Below are 27,931 nucleotides of genomic sequence, written 5' to 3' on the forward strand. Positions count from 1 at the left end.
CAAAGTTATAGCGAGGGAATATCCTTTACATTCTGTGTTACATCATGAGAAGTTCTTGCAAGCATTTAACTTTGTGTTATGTCTCTTAGGAGAATCTGGCTTTGGTGCCCTCAAATTAGAAAGGGGAAGTTGTGACTGGATGTCATTCCTGTCCACTATCTTCAGTTTAAAGCAGGGAGGTAAATCACCACAAAGGAGAAGAGTGGCCAGTTGTTGTCATGAGACCACAGACAAACCTCCATTGTCTGCTTCTCCTAAGATGGAACAGTGGTGGGAAGTGGAAAGGGCTCTCAAGCATTTGCTCAGGTATTTGAAACAGTCCAATGGTTGAGTGAGAAAAGACTCATAAACAGGGGCTGAAAAAAGTTTGAGTAATACTGGATTATTTTTAAACATAATTTTGAATAAAAAATAAGGGCACCTTGCTGAAAAATCCTTCTGATGTCTGTCTTTTCAAGTGGAGAAATTTTCACTTATGATTTATTTAAAAGGAGAGAACATAATCATTTGAGGCCCGGCAAAAGTAAGGCAGTTGCTCTTAACTCTCAGCCACAAACTCCCTCTTTTATTCAATGTTTCTATAGTGAACATGAAAGCAAGCCATGAAGGCAGAAGAGATGTTGCTAAAGGGTGTGCCAGAGTCAACAGGGAGCACTGGCAGATGAGATGTGATGTTTCTTGGTACAAGCTGGTGGGTTATCTCCTTTTTCTCCACACCTATGCTACATAGTCAGGGCCCAAACCAAGATGGGGCCACTAACTCACGGAGCCACCATTGCTTCAAATATAAATACTTGATCAGCACAGCCTGGTCCTAATCAAACAGAGGGGCTGATGGCCTAACTGCAGGTCATCCAGATTCTTGACATCTCTTTTCCCCTCCTAAGTATTTCTCTGCTCACAGGGGAATCAAGGACAAGGTGTGGAAGAAATCCATTCCAAGACATTTTTCTATTTGTGAGCAGTATGTTGAAAGCATTTCTAGGAAAAGAGGATTATGTTGTAAGTTAAAAAGAGATGTTTGTGTTTCCTCTGATTTCAATTATTCAGACCCTCAGTGCCCTGGACTCCCCCCAGCCTCCCTTGCATGCCCAGGAATAATGAAGAGTGGGTCTGAACGCTGATGCCTATCAGCATTGCCAGGAAGACAGCATACAACCCTCTGCCATCATAATCATGGCTTCTTCTCCTTCGCGTCACAGCTCAAGGTCACCTGCTCCTGGAATCCATGCTTACTCACCACACTGGCTCTAACCTTGTGCCTCCCTCTTCACAATATTAGCATCTTTGAGTCATGCCATGCATATTTGTCTATTCTCATGACTAGGAACTGACAACATGAAATAACAGAACAAAGCAAGAGGCACTGAATTCAAGGCGTGGCTTCTTCTTGCTAGCTGGGCAACCTTAGGCAAAATTTCTTCACTTGCTTGAGTTTCAGTTACCTCATCCGGACAAGGATAATAATCATTGTCCCACCTATCTCAGAAGGCTGTTGTGGATTTCAAATCAGATAACACATGTGAAAACTTTTTATAAATTGTAAAGTAGCTGTTTCTGTTGTTGGTGGTGCAAAGACTTTGTTTCTTATATTCCAGCATCTGAAATAGGGTTGTGCCCCCTCTGCAGGCTCAGCACAGATTCGGCTTAACTGCCACTGAATGCCTTCCTTGTCCCTAGAGTGCTAACTAGATATCCTCTGCCCAGCTTTACCGTGTATGCCCACTGAGAAGGATCCTACAGCCTGGCCTCATGTATTCCCAGACATGAGACAGGATAGTGGATCCACCCCTCAGAGCCTGCTCAAGGACACAATAGCAGTAACAAAGTGGTGGCAAGCCTCCTCCAGCAGCATAGGCCACACTGAGACATCCAGTCCCACTTCCCAGGAGGTAAGTCGTCCCCATGACACCAGGAATTTTCCCTCCTTCTCCTTAGCACCACCACCTGCAGAACGTCCACTACAACCACTGCAACCAAACTCCCTGGCACCACTCACCTCACCATTTGGCAAGCTTAACGGCCCATAATCTCTCATGGGCACTTGTTTTCAGAGTCATAACTAAAATCTCTGATTGCCCAACAGGAAACAGCTGGGAGTCCAAAGAGAGAAGGCTGCTATGTGACATCTAAAGCCACTAATGGCCCATCTTCCCCACAGCAGTGAGCTGACAGTGTCTGGTCTTTTTCCCTGCATGTCTGCTACCAGGTCTGCCTGTGACTGGAAGCACTTACGGTGATACCAACTCACTCTGCGCCTTCAATAGCTGACACCTATAAACATCTCCTTTGTTTTACAACAAACACAACTCAATAACTAATGGCCTTCTGGAGAATTCCAATCCATAGCCTCATTCAACAGGGCTTGGAAGGCATCTCCAAACTGTAAAAATGTTTCAAGTAAAAATAAATCACTATTCTTTACACTTTATCATACAATCAGATTCATGGGCCCCAGAGTCAACCCTTCTCTAACAGTCTGATAAAGAAGGTAAGAAATGGCTGAGTGCTCATAGGTGATTTGTACAATACTTTATAAACACGAAAGAGAAATCAGTATCAGAGTGCAGTGGTGGTGGCAATGATCTCCCCTGAAAAATCTAAAATGCCCTGCCCAGTACTACCCAAATTCTATCACGTTTTAAATGGCTCACTCAAGCTGGACTTCTTCCACAAGACTTTCTCCGATCACTCCAGCCTAGCAAAATTCATTCATTTGTTCAATATTTATTTATTTAAGCATTCTATGTACCAGATACTAGCTCCTGGGGGTAGAACAATCTAAAAAAATTTTTAAATTTTTTTAATGTTTTTTTTTTTAATTTTTTTTTAATGTTTTTTATTTATTTTTGGGACAGACAGAGACAGAGCATGAACGGGGGAGGGGCAGAGAGAGAGGGAGACACAGAATCGGAAACAGGCTCCAGGCTCCGAGCCATCAGCCCAGAGCCTGACGCGGGGCTCGAACTCACGGACCGCGAGATCGTGACCTGGCTGAAGTCGGACGCTTAACCGACTGTGCCACCCAGGCGCCCCTAATGTTTATTTTTGAGATAGAAAGAGACAGAGAGTGAGTGGGAGAGGGCCAGAGAGAGAGGGAGACACAGAATTTGAAGCAGGCTCCAGGCTCAGAGCTCTGAGCTGTCAGCACAGATCCCGATGCAGGGCTTAGACTCACAAACCACGACATCACAACCTGAGCCGAAGTCAGATGCTCAACGAACTGAACCACCCAGGTGCCCCTGGGGGTAGAACAATCTAAACAGTCAAAATCTCTGTCTGGTGGCTCCATCCTCTCATCTACTAATAAACGCTTATACCTCTGCATTAAATACAGCCCTTCACAATGAACATTTTCCTGAAACTCATATTACTCTTTACTTTATAATTATGAACCTGTCTTCTTAAGTACCTTGAGCTTAAGCATTTCTGATTTCTTCATGGTCTGCTAAAAGAAGCTGCTGAGTAAATAAACACTGAATGAATACTTACCTAACTATGTGATATATATAAACATCTATATACTTATATATAAATATATAAAAGTTATATGTATAATTAATATAAAAATTACATATAAATGAGTGTATATATTTATATATAAATATACGTATATAAAATTAAACAGATGTGTATGTACGTGTGTGTGTATAATTTTCTCATCTAGCTGCTAAGTTTCTTCAAAGACAAGAATCTCTCTGTTAACATTTCTATCTTCGAGCGCATTCAACCCAGTAATGGGACATGGCTCATTCTCAGTACATACTTACTTGAATTCAGTAGTTCTGCTAGCAGTGGGGGTTCCCCTTCCATGCCAATCCTGTTAATCATATCCTAGATTTAGAAAATGGGAAGCCTAAGGCCAAGTAAAACAATATAGTCAGTCCTAAGTCACCTACAATCCTCTAACATTCTGGCTGAGCCTTCTCCAAGACTAGAGCACTGTTTGTGAGGAAGGAATAAAGTCATCTTTCATCCAGGAGGGCTGACATAAGCCACTTGTGCGTTCCAAGAAGAAAACCAGAATGAAACTGGAGCAGCAAGCCTTGACTTTGGACAGCACGACCACCCATGGAAACATCCATCATGCGACCCACACAAGATCTGCCTGGCAAAAGATCATGAATCCAGGAGTTAGGGCCACCCACCCTGTCAGGGGGACAGCTGCAGCCAAAACCAGTCCCGTGAGACCAGAGCCCTTGGGTATCCTTGTTGCCCCAGGTACCCATAATTGCTATCTTTTGGCTCCGTCTCTTGAAATCCACCTCCTAGAATAGCCAGCTCTGCTGTGAGCACCCTTAGGGATGTGACAGCTAAGCAAGGTCAGGGGCTGGAGTTGATCTCTGTGGGGAGATGAACCAATATCCTTTACTAGCCTAGGTGAGATCAGGTGAGGTGATGATGCCCTCTCAATCCCCACAGGCGGCCATTGGTCCTACCACCTATACTGCCAATGACTACATGATTTAGCATTGGCAGAGCACGCCACGCCAGCCAGCCACAGATTAGGACATCTGTGTATCACCCACAAGGGCATTAATCCAAATCAGAGAGGTTTTTTTCCCACCAAATCAAAGAGTTCTAAGTTCCAGACATAGTCATAAGATGTCTCAGGATTTAACATCTCAAACTTCAAAGCATTTACCCTAAAGCCGATCCTTCCCATTCGCCAAATTACAAAGTATCCCGGGACCTTCAAAACCAACATTAAATAACCAAATGACCAATCAAAAGTGAATTCCCTTTTCTATCCCAGACACAATGCTAGACTTTGCTTCAGTCTTTCCAGATCTGAGCAGTCTGACCCCTGCTCATGTTAGGTCAGCCTTTACCTATTCCTGCCTCCTTCCCCATCCTCATGAGCCCAATGGATCCTGAGTAAGCTGCTCTTGAAAGTCAGCAATGACATTTAGTCATGCAAAGCAGTGAGCTCACTTCATTTTCCTCAATAAATATTTCATTGAGATTCAGAGAAATAAGAGAAACCTTATTCATGAGATTTATGTTTGTCTTAATGATTCACAGCATAATTTTTTCCAATTAAATATTTATTTTAATATCTTCTTGGGTCCGAAAACTTCTGCCCATTCATCAGTGAGTCTTTGTATCATCAGTCCCCCCACAGATAAGGACACTTTGAGAACAGCCTTGTTCTTCCCCAAAGTGGAAGGTTTTCCTGTCCAGCTCCCTCTGAAGGGGGAGCCTGAGCCATGGTTGCACTGCCCCTGACACATCCCCCAGGGCCCTGCCAGTCAGTCTCTATTCTGTCCTCCCCCTTACCTTGCTCTCAACCTCAAACCACAACCTGGAAGCTCACCCTGCTCAGATACCTCTCTCAGACACAGAATCCCAAGAAACTCTTTGTAGAACAAGGTAGGGGGCAAAGAAAAGCCCCGGGCACTGCAGTATGGTAAAAAGGAGGCTGGAATTGCAGTAAAGAGCTCTGAGTTCCAATTCCAATGGCACCACTTCTGCCCCTTTCCTACCCATATAATGGGCAAATACATACTGTTGGGAGAATCAAATGAGATGATGGAGGTGTTTTATAAACTATAGAGAATTTTAGCCACCTCCCAGTGCTGTCATGACATGTGAAAAGATACATTTCTAGTATTTAGGACAAACCTGGTATATAGTAAATGCTCAAATAAGACATAGTTATAAAAAATATGAGAAATGAAATTTGTTTACTTTTATTAGAGCTCAGTGACTATTTAGGCCTCACTGCCTAACTTGTCTACATGTGGCCTAAGTGAATGTTTCTATTACTCCCATATACAGATGTACAGAACTCTTAGGAATATCCAGAACCCATGTCAGAGGCAGAGACTTTCTGTGTATGTATGTGTGTGCTACAGCTTTAAACTGTTCATATTTATACATGTCTTCACAGTCTCAAGTAAGTCTCCCACAGAGACAGCATAATCCCCACTCTGTTGCTAAAACTTCCCTAGATCTGAAGAAAAGCTTCCCCTGTGTCCTTCACAGGGAGCAGTCGATGCCACTCATACCCCCTTAGCCCCAAGAACAGCCCCCGTCAGGTGGCAGCCAGAGCCGTCTGCCATCTGTGGTCCCTCTGTCCTGACCCCAGCTGAGAGCTCACCACTCGGCCTCCCTGAAATCTGGCTCCTGGCACAGATGGAAGTGTCTCCCACAACCCCATGGAATGTTTCTTTAGTCCAGAAAGTACAGCAGTCGCTCTCAGGGAAGGTGCTCTTCTCTGCCTCCCTCCATGCCACCCTCAGGGAGGCTTCCTGGATGACACCTGAGAGGAGGCAGTAAGGCCCTGGTGGGGGCAGAATGAGTAAAATCCCAAGGCAGGTTGAAATCCAAAGAGATTGTACCTTTTACATTAATTAAATGTCATTTCTAAAAATTTTAAATCCCTGGCACTGTGAAAAAGATTTACTATGCCAAAGCAGAAAGGGCTTCCAAAAAGCAATTATAAAAGCTTAGAAGTTAATAACAGCTTTGTACCTTGTACTATTAGAGCTAATTCCATTATCTGAGAAACTAAAAACTGATGTTCGGTAACTTCCATGGCTCCTGAAAGAACAGTCCTCTACCACCACACCATGTTAAGTATTTCTCTCCTCCAGGAAGCCATCCCAGAACACTCCCACCACATCCGACTCATTCCATTCACTCTAGACACCACCCACCCTACTCCACACACCCCCACACACACAGCCTAATGTTCCTCTACTTCTTCCGGAGCCAAGGAATCTTAAATTAACAGCAGGGTGCATTATTTTTGCACTCATTAAAGGATTAGCTGAGGTTTATTAGCCTAAAAGAATGAATGAACTGTTCTGAGTGCCAAGCATTGCCAGGGTAAGAGAGGCTCTGGGCAGACAGCACTTTCCTAGCACCTTTCCAATCACACCAATTCTGCCTTTCCAAGACCTAATGTTTAATAAATATTTTATTTATAAAAATAATCAAATAATTTGCTGTTTCTTTCCCCACCACATGCCTAAGGAAAAAACACCACTGTTTTTTTCTTTTTCATAAAAGAAATTCCCAGTGTGGACCCCCAACTCAGGGTAGCAGCTCAACTTGTCCACACACTGGCCAGTACCCCTCCTTTCCCTCTGAGCTGGTTGCAGGTCAGAACGAAGCCTCAATTCTGAAATACGATCTTCTTCCATCTGTCACTTCCCCAATTCGTCATGGAGCTGGGGACTAGAAGATAAAGGTCTCCAGAGGTCCACATGGCAATGAGCAGATGTTAACTTGGACATCAAACGGGACAGAGATGACTCTGCTTCAAAGCAAGAAGAGGCCTAAGGTCATAGCCAAATGTACTTTCATAGCCAGAGGAGACCCCAAGATGTCACTGAATGGTCCAACATCTGATTCTTCCTTCAGGCATCTAGGGTATTCTCATCACAGTTCCCAGATGAAGGAGTGGAAAGAACACGAGGTTTAGAATAAGAAAACCTAGGTTAGAATCCATTATATATGTTGAATGACTTGGGCAAGTCACCTAACTTCTCAGAGCCTCAGTTTTCTCATCTGTAAAACAGGGATAGTACTATTGTGAAGTCCAAGATAAGCACCTAGGACAGTTCCTAGCACATAGGAAATACACAATTAATGTCCAAAAACTAAATTACAATACAACCATAATCAACAGGCCATTTTCCCTGAATTCTTTTTCCAGTAGAAGACTAGATCTTTGTTGTCTGTCTATGCTATTTTTGCTGGTCCTTGCATGACTAATCAAAAGCTACTGAGAGACTACCAGCTGGAATGAAAGAAAGATGCAGTCTTTAACCATGGCCAGAGAGAAGTTATCTGTCCAACAAAGGGATGAGAGCTGAGCCACAGCTTTCCCCTCATGAATAAAGTGTCCAGGCCATATCCATAAGGATATTTTTAAACATCACAGTCACTGAAAGTTAAATCTGCTCCATACACTTTATTTGGATACAGCAGGGTTTTAAGCCACCAAATTTGTTTCTCTGTAGACCATGTCCTGGCAAATAGATTTTTATCTTTAAAAATGCATCCCCATCTTTGTTGACAATCCTGGCTTCCACACTGAGAAATATTCCTAGAACCAGGGTCTGTTTCAGGAAACCAACTTAAATTTATGAAGCTGCTTGTATTTATGATAAAATGGAAGTAAATCTGGCTGAAGCAAAGACCTATATTCCAGAGATAACTGGCCATTCATTTATTAGTTGCTGCCCCTAGCTAACACCCAAACCATAAGCTGCCCCTTGCTCAATCTCCCTGCAGGAACCCTGGGTCACTCAGAAGCACAGGGAAGGAGCTGAAAAAGTAGGGGAAGCAAACAACATTAAATCAAGGAACACACCCTCAACAGTCAAGGTCAACACCCAGGAGGGGCAGTAGGCCTTGGACAGTGGCGGAAGGACTCCACCCACACAGCACTTTGAACAGAAGCTCTCTTCCAACTGGAGGCATAGAGCTGCTAATCTGACGCACACCCAAAACATAGATGTGGGTAAAAATAAAATTACGACTGCTCCCGTGAGAAAGCCAGGAAGAGAACATATTGAAACAATCATGGCCTGAGGCCCTGCCCAGCACCAGTGCTACTAAGTGACCTCAACCAGGGACAGGAAAAGATTGATCAAGTTACTTTCCTTGCTCTAAATCTCCCAATAGCTGCCCATAAACTACTAAATAAAATCCTCAATCTCTAGTGTGGAACATAAAGCCCACTTACCCAACCTTTCCCCGTTTGTCTCTTATTATCCCAAATCCCTTACACGTGCACTTGCAATGAACATACACACACAACCCCCACATAAAGACTATTTTCCAAACTCACCAAACCCTCCCACTCTGTACCTTTCCTCTGTAGCTCTTCTCCATCTCCACAAGTGCAGCTTCTAGCCATCCTTCAAGGCCTTTCAAGGCCAAATCCACAGCTGGAATTCTCTTCTCTGCTCCATGGCACTTTCCAACTAAATAATCCTTCCCTTCACTGTAATTTCCATGAAGACAAAGACTGCCTGTCTTGTTCACTATCATAATAGTACCTTTGTAGAGTAGGTATCCAATAAATATTTGCCAATTTAATAACTACCTCAATGCCAAGATAATTCTTCTGTAACTTGAGTTTTCTAGTCCTTATCAGACAAGAAGTTCCCCTTAGCAGAGACAATTCTGCTATTGGCCTGATTTCATTTCTCATGTGGTATCTCAGTCCCTGGAAAGTCTGATCCCATGATGTCCAGGAGCCTGTGCTCACCTGTGCTCATTGAGCATTCCACTGGCCACATCTGCCATGTCTTTCCTCTTCTGCTCTGGCCGCCCACTGCTGCTGAAAGATGCATAAGATGCTATTCTCTGAGGGTACCAGCTTCTGACCCAAAGTGCTGTTCCAGAGCTCTCAAATCCTCAGCACTCCAAGTGCCAAACCACCTGAGTGCCCCCAGAGTCGCCACTACCCCAGGATTAAGCCCTAATGGAAGCTAAGCCCTTCTTCCCCACTCTGTGTTCACAAGGTGGCATCCTCTGTACCTGTATGCCACACAGAGTCCTCATGAGAAGAGTTCCTTCAACTTCTGCACAGCACTCCTTTCCTGAGGGTTCAGATGCCATCCCACAGGCTTGGGGTTGGCTGGAGATGAACATCTGGGAAAGAGAACACCTGGTCTCTCCAAAACCCATTTTCCCCTTCCTCCCATTCAAAGCCATCATACAAATAGGACCAACAGGCTGCTTGACTCTGATGAAATGGCCAGGACATGTCCAGCGCCAACAGTGGCCACAGTATGTTCACTAAACTGAAGTTTAGTAAACTGAAGCTATGTTCCTTTGCCTCTGACATAACCTCACTCCCAATCTGCTGTTTCAGGCCTCATCCCTCACAGCCTCTGTTTGAGGTCCTCAAAAAGTGCTAACCACTACTACCTTTCCTAGTTAAAAAGCAAAGCCCTTCCTCTGCCTTCCTCTCTCTTTCAATGCCTCTGCACACGGCCTACTCTACCCATCCGGCACCTCTGAGGACCAGTTGCCTCAGCCCCTCCCTCTTAGCATCTAGACAGGCATTTATTTGCCCTGGCTCTTGAATCCTTCTCTCCTGAAGTGGTCGATAAAAATGGATTTCAGCAGATACTGCCCAGGGCCTGAAGATTTATCAATGCTGAGGACCTCTAATGACTGCCAATTAGTGTGTCCGTTATTCTGGGCTGGGTCATTCCAGCCCTTAATCTACTTTATGGAGAAGGAACTCCAGCAAAGCATGAAGCACCTTGAGCTGGTGGACTGAGCCAGCAGGAGGCAGCATGGTGAAGGCCCCCATGGAGGTAGCCCAGCTCAGAGGCCTGGCACGTAGCCTCCAGGTAAGGGAGAAGGCCTTAAAAGGAGCTACTGATGGATGACTCTGCTCCTTCTGGAAACACATCCCAGTCATAAGGTGCAGAGGGCAGCCTGAGGCTGAAGTTTCTTCCCAAGGCCTGGGGCCAAACTTCAAGGCAAGTGGAGGTTGGTCTTTGGTTCCCTCCTTCACATCCAACTTTCGGTCGCCTCCTCTCAAAGCCCCAGTACCCAGCACTTATGGCACATTCTGTCTTTCTCAGCTTATTGAAACCTGCCCCCCTAAGCTTCCAGGCCTTAGACCGCCCCCCCCCCCCCCGACCATTCCACCATGGTCTCCTCATCCAAAAGTTAGATTTCAGTCAATAATTAACAGCTAACATTTATTGGGCTTTTTACATGCTTGACACCACTTCACCCATACAATAACCCTATGAGGTAAATATTGATATTGTCAGCATCTTACAAATGAGGAAATGGAGGCTTACAGAGGTGCCTAACAATACACAGCGATGAGTGGTGTGAGGTAACCCTGGCCATTTTGATTTCAAAGCCTCATCACGCTGCCTAAAAAGTCAGTCAGTCAGCAAAATAAGCCTACCATTGTGCTTGAAACTTCCAAGCTTTATTAAGTTTTAGGTTTGCTTTGGTTTTTAAAGGAGCCTCATCAGGCAAATCAATAGCTTTAACTGATAGAGTTTAAGGATAAATAGTGTGGAGGTGATAAAAGGGGACAGAAGATACATGTAGGTGTACTTTCAACTTAATTTCACCCCACATGAAACCACCTCCCCAAACTAGCTGTATTCATCTCCCCATGACCAAAAATATCACTCCATGCACACTTTCAACCTACTTGGCACATCTTTTTTGAGTATCTTCTTTGAGGGATTTCCAAGAGCTAGCAACCTTCAGCAAGTGATGGACTGGTAAGGGGAACATCTAACACGAGGTCAAAGCTATAGACATGGCATATGGAAAAGAGAGGAAGGAGAGATGGATCCTGAACCTGTAGAAGGTATTGATTCAGAAACTGGACCTCCTCTTCTCAGGTGGAAACTATGGAGGGTCCAGTTGCGAGCAGGGGGATAAATGTCCCTCCCTCTGGAGCCTCTTATAACTAAAGAGAGGATGTAGAGACATCTGGTTTTTCAAATACAGAGAGCAAGCCAGCCCTCAGGAAAGGCTATCTTTGGTACCCTCATACCTCACACCTGTGCCCTCCAACCCTGTTCCTAGGTAACAAGGGCATGTATTATAGCAAGGACAGCTTTCCAGCCCTGCTGGGGAAGTGATGCTTGTGTTCCCAAGGTCTGTGAGGATTCTTTAACCTCAATATGATCCTTCTTCTTCCAGGAATATTTGCAAGGACCCAGCTCACCCAGTGGAGCCATATGACTCCATCAGATATATTAGTTTTTATGCAATAAGGCCATCCTTTCTACTATAGAATTTTATTTTTTAATATTTTTCATTAAATAAATTTATTACATTTTGGTCACAGGCTATCTCAATTTTTTTTCTTAAGTTACAAAATGTGTTTTTAAGGGACATGCCCCCAGTACTTCTGAATCCTTTTCATTAGAATTTGGCTCTGCATTTTTCTGCATCATTCAGAGCATGTAGGCCCCCAATTAGGGCAAGAAACATGTCTAAATGTCTTAATCCTTAACTCTAGCTGAGCACAGAGTGTGACTGATACAGTTGGTTGCCTACTGAGTAGGAATTTACCCTTTTCTTCCTTGCTTACAGAACCTAGATTTTGTTCAAGAATCAGCATCCAAGAGCCTTAGGAGAAACAGAGATGCTCCCAGCCCCACAGGGTAAATGTTAATTAAGTTATACCAATCATGAAAATTATATCCCCTTTCCAGTGACTTGTTTAGGAATTGGTGGGGAAATTATGTCCTTTGAGCCATGAGAAAAGGTCTCTCAAGGGATATCTGGGATAGGTTTTCTTGCTCTTAAAAAAGACCTATGTGCATACATGCATGAAAACTAGGCTTTTTCAGTTGTCACTTCTCCATGTGACACATGGCATTTTGGCAGCCATCTTGGGACTATAAGGAATGGAACGATGAAAAAAATTGGGGTCCTGGGGATCTCCATTCTTTTAATGGCAGGCAAGGCAATTAGGATCAACCCTCCCACTAATGGCAATTGTGGACTTTTTCAATCTTCTTAAAGGCATTAAAGAACTAAGAAAAATAACAAAGAAGTACTAGACCAAAACCTAGGAGAAGGGGAGAATCCAGAGATTGGTCCAAAACACAAAGGAGCTTTTGCTCTCAGAATATTTGCCAATCTGCAAGAAACTGTGGCAAAACTAAGCTGTTCCTTTGACAGCCAGCATGGGCAGGGGGAGCAAAAATCGAAATTCTAGGCCTTCTCAAGGAAGGAACTCTGATAAATAACATTCCACTCTAAGCTGGGCTTTTACCCAGAGAAAAGGCTTCACCGTTAAGGGAAAGGTAACCTAGAAACATACCAGCTTTTGTGGAAACTTGAAACACAGCTACCTATAATCTGGGTCCAAGGATCCCCAAGCATTCAAAGATTGGATTAACGTAGAATTGCACTGATAGTATCTATAGATGTCTGGCAAAAGAAAAATTATCATTATAGGAGGAAATTACAATTCTAGGCTTCAAATTATTATCATAAAATATTTTTCAAAAATAATGACCAGGACACAATCAAAGATAATACAAGGAAAAAAGACACCAGGAGCAAGAACCATCACAAACAGCAAGACTACAGAAACAGACCACAAAGACTCCAGATATTGGAATTATCCAACTAGAGACTATAAAGCAAATAAATATGTTTGCTATGTTCAGGGAAACAAAAGACGAGATTTTAAAGGTTTTTCATTGAACTGAAAACTTCAAAAAACGTTATTTGAAAAATAATTAAATAAGGATTCTAGCACTGAAAAATACAGTATTTGAAATTAAGAAGTCAAAAAACAAATTTAATTACAGATTAGACTTAGTTGGCTAGAGAATTAATAAACTGGAAAAGAAATCAGAGGAAACTATCTAGAATGCATCAAGGTGAGATAAAAAACGAAAAATATAGAAGTAACAATAATAAATATAGAAGATACAGTGAGAAATTTCAACTTCAATCAATTTCAAAATTGATTCAAATTCAAGAAAATTCTATTTTAATCAATTGGTATCCCAAAAAGAGAGAAGAGAAAGAACAGAGATAATCACTGAGAATTTTCCCAAAAGTGATGAAATGCAACAATCTATAGATTTCCTGTAAGAAATCTAATGAACCCAAGCTGACTAAATAAGAGAGAATCTGGTGATGATACTGAGCCTTTTTTTTTTTTTAACGTTTATTTATTTTTGAGTCAGAGAGAGACAGAGCATGAACGGGGGAGGGTCAGAGAGAGGGAGACACAGAATCTGAAACAGGCTCCAGGCTCTGAGCTGTAAGCACAGAGCCCGACGCAGGGCTCGAACTCACGGACCGGGAGATCATGACCTGAGCTGAAGTCGGCAGCCCAACCGACTGAGCCACCCAGGCGCCCCACTGAGCCTTTTATTTAACAGCCCACCTTCTGAACTTCTTGTCAAGCAGGAGAAGAAGCAAGAAGAGAGGGGCAGACGTATTTATTGTTTAGGCTATTTTGAGTTTGAGTTCAACTCCCTGCAGCCAAAAGCATCCTAAATGATATTCATAGTGAGAATAATGTATCCACCATTTACTGAATACTGACCATGTGGCAAGCATTGTATATAGATTTCTATTTTCTGTAATTCCTCACAAAGCCTTACAAGGCAGTATGTATCAGTCAATACAGGCATGGTAGACTATGGATACAAACCACTGTGAAATCTCAGTAGCTTAGCAGAAAAGATGATTATTTCTTGTTTGTACTATAAGTTCAACATGGTTCAACAGAGGGCTATGCTCATAGTCATTCACAGTCCCAGGATGTTAGAGACTTTATCCTAGCTAGCTTCTACGATCAGTGAAGTAGAATGAAGTAAATAGTAAGGGGCTTTTAAAACTTCCATTTGGAAATGAAACACCTGATTGCTCACGTTTCATTGGCTAAAAAAAATCACATGGCCGAAGCTATAGGGAAGTGCAATCTTACTGTGTGCTCATAAGGTGGAAAACTGTAAATATTAGTGAATACTTGTGACTACCACAGATAGGTATTACTCTAATTCTTCAAATGAGGAAGGTAAGGCTCAGAGAAGTATTTAATATTTGTTAAATAGATGAGTTGACAATGCCCTCATTTAATGCATCTTCCTGAAGGTGATATTATGGACATGACTACTTGCCTTTTTGTGATGAGGTTAGTGAGAAGAGAAATGAAGCAGTGATATGACCTCTAAGGAACCAAGCAGAGTATCTAGCTGGGTCTCATCATGATCTATCCTAGAGTCACTACCTTCAAGGGCAGAGTATGGGACCAAGGCAGACAGTGGTGGGGAGATGCGGGAGGCAAATATTCTAGTCCTTTCCTTATTCCTTATGTTAACTAGATCCTTCCCTGTGTGGATAAGACTGGACTGAAATTGGCCAGAGAAAGAATTTATATACATGCACTAAGGGTTCCCACTATCTTATATATTCCAGGTGTTCAAGATGTGGTTAAGAGAGGGGGAAAATAAGCCCACATAATCGAGTTAGCCATGCCAAGTTTCTTAACTTTGATCTCTGCAAATTCAGAAAGTTGGTCAAGGCAAAGGAGATGCAAACAAAGACAGCTCTTAACCCATCATGTCCGAACATAGAAGGGACGACCTTGTTCTCTCAGTTCCTCAAGACCTTCCTATGAGGTATATTTGCCAGCCTGTACTGTGCAGAACATTCTCCACCTCCTCCCATACCTACTCATGACACATGCACCTCCCTCTTTCCGGTACCCCACATCTACTGGCAGGGTCCCCCAGCTGCCCTTCCTGCTACACATGGACTGCCTCTGCCAGTCCTGTCCAGCCTTCTACAAACACAGCAGCAGCTGTCTGAGATTCTCTCCCTGTGGCAGGGAAAGAGTCAATACCAGTGTTCTTATTTATTTATGTGTTGGTTTATTCCTTCCCAGGGATGAGGCAGCGGTTAAGGGGAAAGGAGGGGGGAGGAACAGAGAGGGAAGGCCCAGAAAAGAAGCTGTGGTGGGCTAGAGATTGGCAGAAGAAATGTCTCTATAATTTCCACTGCTTTCAAACCACACTGTCTCTAACTGAGCCCCCTGGGGTGAAAGGTCTGTGTTTTACCGGGGATGAGAGTTTATAACCTTAATTATGCCTTGAAGCATTTGGCTGTGTTCATCCTGAAACTTCCAGCAGAAAAAAAGAATGTGGTTTCCATTACAGTGTCACTGAGGGACTTGTACTGGGGTTGGGATCATTAAAATGAAAACACTGATGAGTAAGCCATGGCATTTTGTCTCCAAGACTTACGTCCTTCCTCCACCCCTAGTCCTGTACTTTATTTTGAGACAGGCTTAAAATAGTCCATAAAATATGGAGCTCATTATCCCATCTAACAGATTTCATTTGGCATGAATGTAGATTAAAAGCCCCATGCCAATTCTTCCTCCTAGCCTGAGTTTATAAGAAAGACACTCCTCTGACTTTGCTCTGGGCTGGGTTCTTTAGAACTCAATACTGCAATAGACCAGGAGAGCCAGGAGGTGCCACTTCCAACTCCACTTGGCTTATTTTTCATGATAATAACAAGGGAGGATGGAGAAAGAAATACAACCTGTTTGGGGGCTCTTAGAAATTTTGCCTGGAGTCTTAAGATGCTGGATCCAAACTAGACACCCCTCAAACCCATGAATTCTCCATCCTGCCCATTCTTCCACATACAATGACTACATCAGGGATGCTGAGCTTATTAAAGGGGGCAGGATTGGAGGTTGAAACCACAGGGAATATAATGAAAAGAGGCCTCTCTAGGAGTTTTTGTGTCCTGCTTTCATACGCAGGCTCAGCCAATAACTAACTGCATGGCTTCAGGAACTGAAATCCTCTCTTCAGGCTCAGTTTCCTCATCTCTTAAATGAGAGGTCTCTTCCAACTCTGTCTGTTCTTTTGCTGAGGGTACAATTATGGAGGTGAAGAGAGTGAGAAACCAAAACCTCTTCTCACCACTGATCTTGTTTGGCCCAATACCACCTCTTGAACCAGTAAATTCACTTTTTATCTGATAAAGCTCCAGCCTTCTCTGATTACACCTTTCCTCTGAATCACTAGAGCGTTTGCACTGCATTTTCTCTTACCCGGAATGCCCTTTTCCCTTGCTGTACCCAAATCTTTAAAAATCCAAATACTCATAAATACATGCTGATGGCTTGATTTATGTCTTTAATGCATTCCATGCACAGGTGTCATCTCCTCTCCAAGAGTTTCCCACAGGGCCCAGCATAGGGTTTTGTATCAGAGGAGGGAGGAGGGACTGATCTCTCAATTTCACTGGCAGGCTTATGATTCTCCACTCATTTATCGTTTCCCCTAAACCATTCAATGGCAGAATTTACAGGTGATAGACCTCCCCACCGCCTCACCCCTGTACTTTCTAAGTATAGATCCTCTCTGAGTCCCCTCAGCTATCTCATCAATACAATGAGAATAACACCGCCTACATCACAGGGTTGTTGGAGGATTGAATGAAGCAGGTGAGAGCCTATCCAAGGTCTTGACCTAGCCCACCTCTCCAGTCTCAGCCTATGACATTTCTTACTCTTCTGCTAAGAATATCAAGGCCACCTGAACTGCATTTCCTCTTTTTTTTTCTTCTTTCTACTTAAAAATAGCTTTCTAAGCACCTCCTTCTACCCTCTTTCCAACAGAGGAAGCATTCCCCTCCTCCGGTCTACCACTTCCATCTGTACTCTTCCTTCAGCCCATTCCTACCTCCTCCAGGTCACTGCTGCACTTTACAGCACTTATCACAAGCTCTTATTAGAAATTCAACTGTTGCTGGACTTGTGTATTATCCGTCTCACTCACTAGAATGTAAACTTCATGAAGACTTCATGCCTTATTCATGCTGTATCCCCAGAAAATAGCACAGGCCCAGAACATAGGCAGTACTCAATGAATATTTATTGAATGGATTAATAAATCCATTTCTGTATTCATTTTCAAACCTCTCTCTGTCATTGGCCCCACCCCATCCTCAAATACAGTCAGGCCTCCCTTCCTTAACAAAACCATCATTTGACCTTAATGTCTCACCAACCTATTTTTTACCTTGCATTTTCTGACATGGTTCTCAAATAAACAATATGTGCCGGCTGCTGCCTCATCTTTACCATCTCCTCCCACTGCAATCTGGTTTCTCCTCACCAAGGCTGCTGAAACAAAGCTGTGAGTAGTCACCAAAGCCTTCTGTCACCAAACCCCTCAAAGTTGCCCAACCTCCCTGCAAATGGGGATCCCTAACTGTCCCTTCTCCTCTACTCCCATGAATTTATTGTGTCCTGGCTCTCCTCCTACCCTTGGGAATATTCTCCTCACTTGGATCATGTCTCCCCATGTCCACACTTTCCAAGATCAGTCGACACTAATCACATTTCCCCCTATACTGTCTTCCCTGAGCTAATATCAATTTCATGATCACTTTTAGGCCAATAAATCAAAATCATGCGTCTGCTACCCTAACTGTTCTCTAGAAACATAAACCTAAAGACGCTGGGCATTATACCATGTTATACTTCTTCATATTTCCAGCACCTGGCACTGGTACCATATTCCCAGTACCTACATTCCCTACTGCCTGGTATGCAGAAATTGTTCAGTGCATTTTTAAATTAAATGCTACTACCCTGCCATCATCTGCCTTTAACCTGACATGCAAGCAAGAATCTTCACAAGGCAGTCCCAACCTATCTCTCTAAACTTAACTCTTACCACACACACAATCCAGGAAGTCTGTACTCTCTGACTTCCATCCTCTTAGTTAAGTACCACTGAAGCTTAACTCAGTGTTGTCCTATTAATCCTACCTGCCACTGTAGTATTTGTTACTGTCTACTTCCCCCACTAGACTATAAAGTCTTATGAATACAAGAATACTGTCTTCTTCAGCACTGTATTCTCAGAGCCTTAATTGGGCACAGCATATAGTAGGCCCTCAGAAGACATTCATTGAATGAGCAAACATTTCTTCTTTCATTCAGACTATTTCTCCCTCTTATGAAATAATACCTGACAGCACCATGTAGATATATTTAGGTACTGCAGGTATATTATTTTGCAGGTATTTGCAAGTACTGTCCACATAGAAGCATGGAACCTTATGACTAGAAGGTATCTACCTTCTAGTAATCCATCATCTGATAGAGGGGTCAACAGAGACTCGCAGAAATTACTGATAGATCATGGTCTTTCAGGAGTTTGAATTGTAAGCTCTCTGAGGGCAGGAAGCCTACTTATTATCCCCAAATGCTCCCTGCTATGCGTAGACCCTTAGTAGATATGATTACTATTGCCAGCAATAACACCAACAGTATTTATTGCTGTGGCCATTTCTTTGATAACAATCTGCCTCCATCTGCAAGGTGAAGGGTAAACTCTTCACTTATGTTGAGAATCCAGCTGGCGTTCTGACCATCCAGGGACACAGCAACCTCACAACCCCTTGGCTATCAGCAATCACTGAATATGTCACAAGAGAAGAACAGGCCCTGGGAGGCCATGCCACACCCAGAAAAGTGCTGCTTTGCTGTTCTCACATCACAGTAACCTCCACCTCACTGGATGGAAACACCACACCTGCACTTCACAGGACAGCTATCGGTGTCCTTCCCCCAGGACTTGGCCTAGATATATCTTGTCTAGTGATCTCACACCACAGACAAGACATCCCAGTGATATACTCTATATGTGCTGACAAGGGAGGTGGACAGGATCCCCAGTTTAACATGTGTGCTGGAGGAAAAGTGAGTGTCTCCCCACCCACCTGTACCATAGCACATATAGAGAGAACTCAGCCCAGATGGGAGTCAGCGGTCCTGGATAGCAGCTCTGTGGCTTTAGCAAAGTACCTAACCTCTGTAAGCCTATTTTCTGTCTGGGAAATTGGGACTAAAGTAATCTATCTCAAAGATACATAATGAGGACCCACAGATATAAGACATTAGAATTGTCACATCATTACAGTTCTCTTTTTTTCTCCTTAACAATGCCATGATAATCAGTATCTTTTCTTTGTTCCCTGGAGAGTTCAGATACTCTGTTAGCCAAAGTGATTTATTGGAAACAACCCTGAACTAGGTGTCTGGGTGAGAACACAAAGGGATAGTGGGACAAGGACCTAAACTCAGAGAACATCCACTCTCAGGGAGGGGAAAGGACCCCCCACAAACACACTCACCCAGAAGTAACTAAGCTCATAACAGCAGCAGAAATCTGGGAGGACAGCATGCACCTACCAAGCACTTCTTCAGCTCAGGCACTGCCACACATATTAACTCCTTCAGCGCTCACAACAACCCCGTGAGACATGTCCTGTTACTACCCACAGGAGCCCATTGTGTATCATGGAACGCCTAATCATGGACACCTAAGTGCCCACCTGCCTCCAAACAGAACCAGGTATGACTAATTAGGGGAGCCTTTTCGGAAGACATGTGAGTTTCAAGGTTTAGAAGGGGAAGGGTGTGAATTAACTATAAGAAGGAGACGCTTGGGGCATTTCTCGTGGAAGCACAGGAAAATACGGAGCTTTCTGGGCAGATTCTGGAGCGGAGCAACAAAGAATTGTCTGGGATGGTGTTTCCAGTGGTGCTGTGCTCAAACTATTTATTGGACAAGACACTTGGTCCCTTTAGAAAAGTGATCTTGTGCCAAAAGCCAATTAAATAACTATAAGAGAGGGGCACCTGGGTGGCTCAGTCAGTTGAGTGTCTGACTTCGGCTCAGGTCATATCTCACGGTTCGTGAGTTCGAGCCCCGTGTCAGGCTCTGTGCTCACAGCTCAGAGCCTGGAGCCTGCTTCAGATTCTGTGTCTTGCTCTCTCTCTGCCCCTCCCCTGCTCATGCTCTGTCTCTCTGTGTCTCAAAAATAAATAAAACATTAAAAAATAAATAACTATAAGAGATACATATTTGTAACTTAAAAAGCTAAGTTAAAGTAACTTCTTTATGTATATATAGGAATATTCAGCTCAAACAGGAAGGTGATTACAACCTAAATTCCTCTAATTGGAAAATCCCTAGTGCAGGAAGCCATCCAACACTTTTCATACACATGCTGTGTGCTTTTCTCCTTTTTCCCACAGACCATAGGAGGGAAGGAACAAGTCATAAAGGTTGGCACAAAGAACACATACGTCAAGCTGGGCACACATATGCAACAGTTAACAAAAGCAGGACAAGCCAAAACAAAATGGGTATCCATTTGTCCAGGATCACCTGGGTATCCTACTATCCATGGCAATAGGGACTGGCCACAAGCAGATGGACTAAGCAGAGACACCAAGCCTGACCCAGTCAGGGACCAGAGCTGGGCAGATTACTGAGCAGCAAGCAGACCACAGACAGGCCATCTTCAGTGATGGGAAACCAAGGGCCAGGAAGAGGGCTGTAGGCATGGGAAGGATGAGATCTACAATCAGGATGCCTGAGAGACACAGCCATTAGAGCTAGATGCCTCTTGACCCTGTACTGACTGCACCTGGGCAGAGTCAATCCTTGGATTAGGACATTTAGGAGACGTGAAGGTTGAGGCAAGAGAGAGCAGCTGCACAGGAAGAGGTGAACTTTGGTGAGAAACACAGATTCCTGGCTGAACTACAGCCCAACACTGTGAAGGCTTAAGGGAAGTTACTCTCCTCACCGCCCATCTATCAGAAAGGAGAAAGGGATTTTTGTTTCTCGAATTCTGGGCAGGGCCCAGCTGTTGGGGGCTATACTAAGAAGGAATGAAAGGGGCTTGACATCTGCAGTGATAAACTGCCATCCCAATCTCCAAAGCCTTAGGCAGCCAGAACAGACAGCAAAAACCCCAAAGCAAGCTGGGGCCAGACAACATCCTGCACACAAGAAAAATTTTGTTCCTAGAAATAAGGAAAGTCAAGGTTTAGCTAGGCAGTGATAGAAAATGGTTGCAGTTGAAGTTTTTGAAGAAAATTGCATGAATTATACCCAAAAGATTATGTTCTTTTAAATTTTACTCCTTATTGCATTCCTATGCTTACTCCTGTGTTTACTATTCTCATGTAGTGGCTGATTTTCTCATTTATTTTGTTATTTTGCTAAAGAGGCATTTTTGCCTTTCCTCTCTGGCATCCATGTTACAGGATGGCAATGAGCAGTCCTCAAGCCTGGCTACCATCAGAATCACCTGCAGAGCCCTTAAAAATGCCAATGTCCAGCTCCAGCAAGTCTCACTAAATTGGCTGCAGGTGGTGGTGGGAAGAAAGGAACTGGACACTGCACTCTCTAACAGCTCCTGGGTGATTCTCATGTATATCCAGGGGTAAGAATCAGTTGGTTTCTGGTCCAGAAGCCAAAGTACTGTGTGGTACCTACAAGAATATGGACAAAACACCAAGAAGAAATTAGCAGTCTAAAAACCATGTTGTAAATTCAATGTATCACTTAAGTTTTCCACACATCAGTCATTTATGTACTTCTGACATCATTTAACCATATCCATTACCTCCTACAGTTATTTCCTCAATAGTATTTTAAATCAATTCCATTTTACTTAATTTTATTTTAAAAAGAAACTACTGTACTGAGGATAATGGCAAGGTGACATAAAAAGGCAGGGGCAAAAGAAGAAAAGACAGTTGCTCCTGAGAGAGAAAAGCACTCAAGTTAGGAGGCAGGGAAAGACAGAAGACCCAGGATGCAGGGCAAAGCTGGCACAGGCATGGGGTGAGGAAAATAGGAAGCTTGGAGATAGGTTGGAGACTAACAGAAGAATGCCAGAGAATGGGGTTACAGGTAGCAAGTGCCTATAGGAGGCCGTGCCCTTAAAGAGGCCCTAGGGAGAGGGGTGCCTGGGTGGCTCAGTTGGTTAAGTGTCCAACTTCAGCTCAGGTCATGATCTCATGGCTCGTGGGTTTGAGCCCTGTGTCAGGCTCTGTGCTGACAGCTCAGAGCCTGGAGCCTGCTTCAGATTCTGTGTCTCCCTCTCTCTCTGCCCCTCCCCGGCTCATACTCTGTCTCTCTCTCTGTCTCAAAAATAAATAAACATTAAAAAAAGAAAAAAGAAAAAAAGAAGAAGCCCTAAGGAGAGAGAGAGGCTGTGGAAGCAGAGAAGCTGGGGTCAGAGATGAAGGCAAGGCAGAGTATGAGACCCAAGTGGGGCTGCTGGAAGTGAGGGGCGATCTGAGAGATGAGTGGGGCTGAAGAGGGCCTGCGTTGGATGAAGTGGGGGTGGAGACAGGGGACAGCACAACAGAAACAGACACCAGGCAGAACAGAATGTCTGCTGGACAGCACCAGGCAGTGACCAGCAAAAGACGCTCCAGCGACATCTGTAAATCACCTAAAATCATCTCACGACAACCAGTGGTAGACATTCCATATGGTGGAAACACTGCCAATGCCCTATGAAGAAGGAGCCACCAGTCTTCCCTCTCTTCCTCTTTCACTCCAACATGATTACACGTAAACAAAGAAATGTAAACCCCCGCTTCGCATGTCAGGTCCCCAAGGACATGCCAAAACTCAACAACCACAAAAAGTGATGTTATTTCTCTTCTCTTATACACTACTCGTGTTTCTTATCTGCATGAGCTCCTTTCTTTCCATGAGCAGCCCTACCTACCACAGGAACCATCTCCTCAGTCACTGTCTGTAAGCACAGAACAGTCAGCAGAATTGACCAACACCCAGTAACAAACACCATAAAAACTGCGTCTGCTATTAACAAAATAAATCATCAAAATAACCATGTCTGAGCAAGTTGGTAGTTCACTATCATATAGGTCCTTACATATAGACTAAAAATATCCTTACACATAGTTAACTACAAGTCCTAAAAAACAATCCCTTTTATTATTTAAAATCCTCACCCTTAACTTTTTTTAAATGATGGGGGAGACAAAAGGTTCATCTGCAATCACCAAGCAATCACTGTCATTTCTCAGTAAAGTTTATTTCCGCTCCACGATGTGTTCTGTTTCCTCCCCTTTCCTAGATGTGTCAAATCACAGATTCCTGTATGCCCCAGTCACAGCCAAGAGAATGACTCAGGCGGCACACAGCTTGTCGATTATTTCAATTTCCTGGGCTAAGCTCATCATTTCCCCCCTTCTTCTCATTTCTTATCCTCTCCTCACTTTCTTGAGGCCTGTTACTTTCAAGATGACGTGAGGCATGACAATAATGAGGGTGAAATGACATGAAATCCTAAAACAGATGAAGGGAGCTAAATTCTGATACACTAAGAAGAGATCTAAGAGAACTTCGTTCACCGCCTGGGAGGACGGGGTTCATCATTCATCCATCCATCCATTCAACAAATATTTACTGAGCATTTCCCATGAGTTATCTCAATCTAGCACACCACTTGAAATCATGCCATTGTCTAGACAATGTTAGGTAACATTAGCTGCTAGCGAGGTGCTCTCTATCCAAAACTTCTGCTTGAATACAGATGTGAGGGTGCACCCATGTACACGTATAGTACTAGGACACCCACTAACCAGAACTGGGCAACTTAACATTCAACCCCAGAAGCCTAGAAATAAAATACCCTTCACAAGAAGGGCTAATTTAAAGCCTCATAGTAAAGAAAACCCTAGAGACACTGTTTATGAAAGACCATAAACTTTCATCTACAGCCATACATGATGACAAAACATTCATGGAAGAACACACAATTCTGGCAACCAACTTTTGCTATCCAGGGGCACAGGTTAATCCACAAATCCATAAATGTATTAATCTGGCATTTCAAGAATGTTTGACACTTTTTTCTTTTTTTTAATGTTTATTTATTTATTTATTTTGAGAGAGAGTGAGCATGCACGAGAGAAGGGGAGAGGCACAGAGACAGAAAGAGAGAATCTCAAGCAGGCTCCATGCTCAGCATCGATCCCAATGTGGGGCTTGATCCCACAGCTATGAGATCATGACCTGACCCCAAATCAAGAGCCACCAGACACCCCAAATGACTGATACTTTTACATGCACTAACAATAAATTTCCCCAAAATTCTATAATATAAGTATTGGTATAATATTCCCAGTTTTCAATTAACAAACTGAGGTTCCATTTGAGAGTAAACCATTTATTCAAGGGCACTTGGAAAGTAATGAAGCCAGAACTTGAATCTAAGTTTGCAATTCATGGATTCAAGCATTTTCAAAAAATAAAATAAATAAATTATTATTATACCTTATACACTAACATCTAGTCTCTTCTTCTAATTAGTATCATATGTTAGTTTGAATTTGTTTTAATTCACATAAGTATAAATTGTCTCTAAGCTTCTAATAATTCTTAATTAGGCTTTTCTCAGCTCCTGGTTATTCCAATGCCACCTGCTCCTGTTTTTCCCAGGATGTTTGTAGGAGAGTGAGAATTAACTGTCCTGGTAATAAAAACTAACATTTACGGGTCACTTTCTTCATACCAAGCACTGGGGTAAAGTATTTCACTTCTAGTTTCTCACTCAACCCTTACAGCAACGCTCTAGGTCAGTGCTATTATTACCATCATCACCCTGTTTATAATGAAGGAAAGGAGGCACAGAGAGCTTAAGTAACTTGCCTGAGATCACACAGGTAAGGGGGATTCACACTTATGATCTTCTTCCCTGTCCCCCAGTCTATGACCTCCACCTGTAAGAAGTTCTGGCTCTCCTGACACTCTCATCTCCTCTCCAGTCTGGGCTCCCACTGGCCTGTTTCTCAGTGCCAGTGAGAGACTGCTTTTCACATGTGTCCTCCATCTTTAATTTCTCCCTGATAAGAGCCCTGGTTCACCTGCTCTGTGCAGCTTTCTGCTTCTGCCTTATACTGACCTCCTGGCATACCTAAGAATGTTCCCAATGGAGATGAATACACCTTGGGTATACAGCAGGGCTTCCCCAGGACCATCTTTTCCATCAGGGGTTTGATCTCATTCTTGCCAAAACCTCTTAAAGGAGCCAAAGCTTTTAAAAATAGCACTCAATATTTTTAAAATTACTCAACCAAGTTAGTAGTGGCTTTCCCTTACAGCAGAGTATCTGAATTTGCATCACATTATCAAGAGATTTAAAACACATTAATATGTGAGGGTGAAATGTATTAAGGTCAGATTAACCTGAGGAATAAAACTGACTTTCCCTTCTCGTTCCACTGACTGCAAATTCTGAACCGGCTCTATCTACAGATAATCCACAAAAGGAGCTGTCCTCAGCACAGGTGCTATATAGCTCCATGATGCTGAAAGGCATGTAAAGAGGAAATGAACACTTACAAAGCACCTATTGTGCACCAGACATTATGTTATGTGTTTTATAGGTATAAATTAAATAATAATTCCCCAACAACCCTAGCAAATAGGTCTTTACCAAGCCCATTTTACAGATGGAGAACCAAGCTGAGAAAAGTCACATGAATCAGCCTAAGGTCACAGAGCTGGTAAGTGGCAGAGCTGAGATCTGAGCCTACATCTGTTTGTTTCCAGCTTCTTGATGCAGGGACCATTCTCCTCGTTACATGGCTTCTCAAAGTGATCTATCAAAAGCCCTGCAACACTTGTCTTTGACTATAGTATGGAGCTTGATTTAAAAAAAAAAAAAAAACAAAAAAAAACAGCAAGAAATGAGATGCTGATATACAGATGCTCCCCAAATGGCACTGTGATCCCAATTCTCAGCTGGGTCAAAAATGTCCCAAGAAAAACAGCCTGTCTTTACTTTCCATGGGTTGGCTACTCCCCTGTTTCATTCCCTGTTCTCTCTTTTTGCTCCCTGCTCCCCACACTCTGTGTCTTTCCATGGGCATATTTCTGCCTCTCTCTCTCTTTCGCGCGCGCACACACACACACACACATACACACACTCACTCAGGAATACCTCGATCCAGCAGCCGGAGCAGGCGGAGATACCAGAGATACCACTGGTCCCAGAAGCGGTCCGTCATCCCACCCTGAACTCATCCTTCACAGCCAGTCCCTCAGCAGAGCCTCATCCCACCACCTCCGACTCGAGGAGGCCGGAATTACTTGATGCTGGGCTCACACGCAGCCTGCTCTGAGCAAATGCCTGCCTGTGAAGACAGCCACCAGTCCTCCCACACAGAGGCTGACTGTGCCGGAGCCGTTTCACAGCAACAAAGGAACAAGTGCAGAACACCGCCGCCTTGTGCAGACCTAGTCTGCAGGGGCCCAAGAGGAGGTCAGAGATGTGGGGGGCGGGGCGGGGGGGGAGGCAGGGAGAGCTGTCACAAAGAGGCAAGGTTAGAGGTGGTCTTGGGAATGAAAATCCACATTCTAGGTCATGTCTTAAATTTCATTCCAGAATACCTCAACATTCTGGCTTTCCCTGCCTCTCACGACAGAGGCCAGTGGCTCCCTTAATAGGACTGGGGTGGGAAGCCAGGAGCTCAGCCATCCAGGATTCCAAGGCCTGCCCAGAAGACCCAGAGTCTCACTGCCTCACTCCACAGGGACCAGAGACACTCCTGTCCAAGAATGCTAGACCCACATGAGCAGAAAAAGGCCACAGCCCCTTACTCCCTATGTCCATTTGTGGATCCTGTTATCATGGAGATAGCACAGGCTCTGGAGTCACACAGTCATGGGTTCAAATCCTGTTACCACTTAATAGTTGCCTGGCTTCAACCAAGTTTCTTCAACTCCCTTAGCCCCAGCTCCCTCCTTATAAACTGGAGAGAAAAGCATCTGCCCCACGGAAACATTGTGAGGTTCCCAGGAAAGGAAGAATGTGCCATTTCTGGTATAGCACTCAATGGAGAGCAGTGCTCAAGCATTCATCCTCCTGACCTCTCAACCCCTCTCCTTCACGCCCACGTGTCCGTACATTCCACGGTTTCCTACCTCCCTGCCTTTGCTCCTGCTCTTCCTGCCAACAGCATGGCTTCCTCTGATTTTCCCAATGTCTAACTCAACTACCGCATACCGGGCAGCCGTCTCTGGTCTTCCCCTTTATATTCCATTTCACGTTCTCCTTGTCTAGGACTCTGCTGCCTTACTTGATCATAAACTCCATGAACATAGGAACTGCTTCGTAATTATCGTTGTATCCCCCAATGTACTTCACATAGTGCCTTGAACTTTACAAGTGCTCGAGTATTTACTTACTGAATAAATGAACAGGCAAGTGAGTCTGGGAATGCCACACAATTTCATTCTCATGGCAAGGAGAGGAATGCACTATGGCACCTCAGTTCGTGGGCACTGCCTAAAGCCCGTAGGAAGATGATGGGGCTCCCCATGCCTGCCCTGCTGGGAGCCCATTCTATAGTGGACTGGCCACCCATGCAGTGAGGCTGCACCCCTAGTGACTGGGAGTCCTGCTCACAGAAGTGAAACCCAAGGGGACTCTAGCTTCTGGGACCACTCTGTCCTCTAAGCCTAAAAAGTACCTGGCAGCCCTGTGCACACCCATCACAGCTTTTGTGTCAGCTTCGGCCAAACCAGTAATGCCTTCTCACTGTCCTAACAGAAATGTTAGCTTC

At 43.8% G+C, this 27,931-nt stretch overlaps 1 protein-coding gene across 23 annotated transcripts in view; it reads right to left on the minus strand.

Annotated features, from left to right (window-relative positions):
• KALRN (kalirin RhoGEF kinase) overlaps positions 1-27,931 on the minus strand; it is a 672,273-nt gene that overhangs the window by 581,477 nt on the left and 62,865 nt on the right. For 3 of the 23 annotated variants that reach the window (XM_058731108.1, XM_058731106.1, XM_058731104.1), the window contains exon 1: positions 26,308-26,523. The exons of 18 other annotated variants lie outside the window; for them this stretch is intronic. In XM_058731108.1, the coding sequence (XP_058587091.1) occupies positions 26,308-26,374 (67 nt within the window). In that variant the 5' untranslated portion in view covers positions 26,375-26,523. Of the gene's footprint in view, positions 1-26,307; positions 26,528-27,931 lie in introns of those variants that run through there. 2 more of the 23 variants (XM_058731124.1, XM_058731121.1) reach the window with 1 other exon arrangement.

Source organism: Neofelis nebulosa, chromosome 5 (assembly GCF_028018385.1).
Source record: "Neofelis nebulosa isolate mNeoNeb1 chromosome 5, mNeoNeb1.pri, whole genome shotgun sequence".
Lineage (NCBI taxonomy): Eukaryota > Metazoa > Chordata > Mammalia > Carnivora > Felidae > Neofelis > Neofelis nebulosa.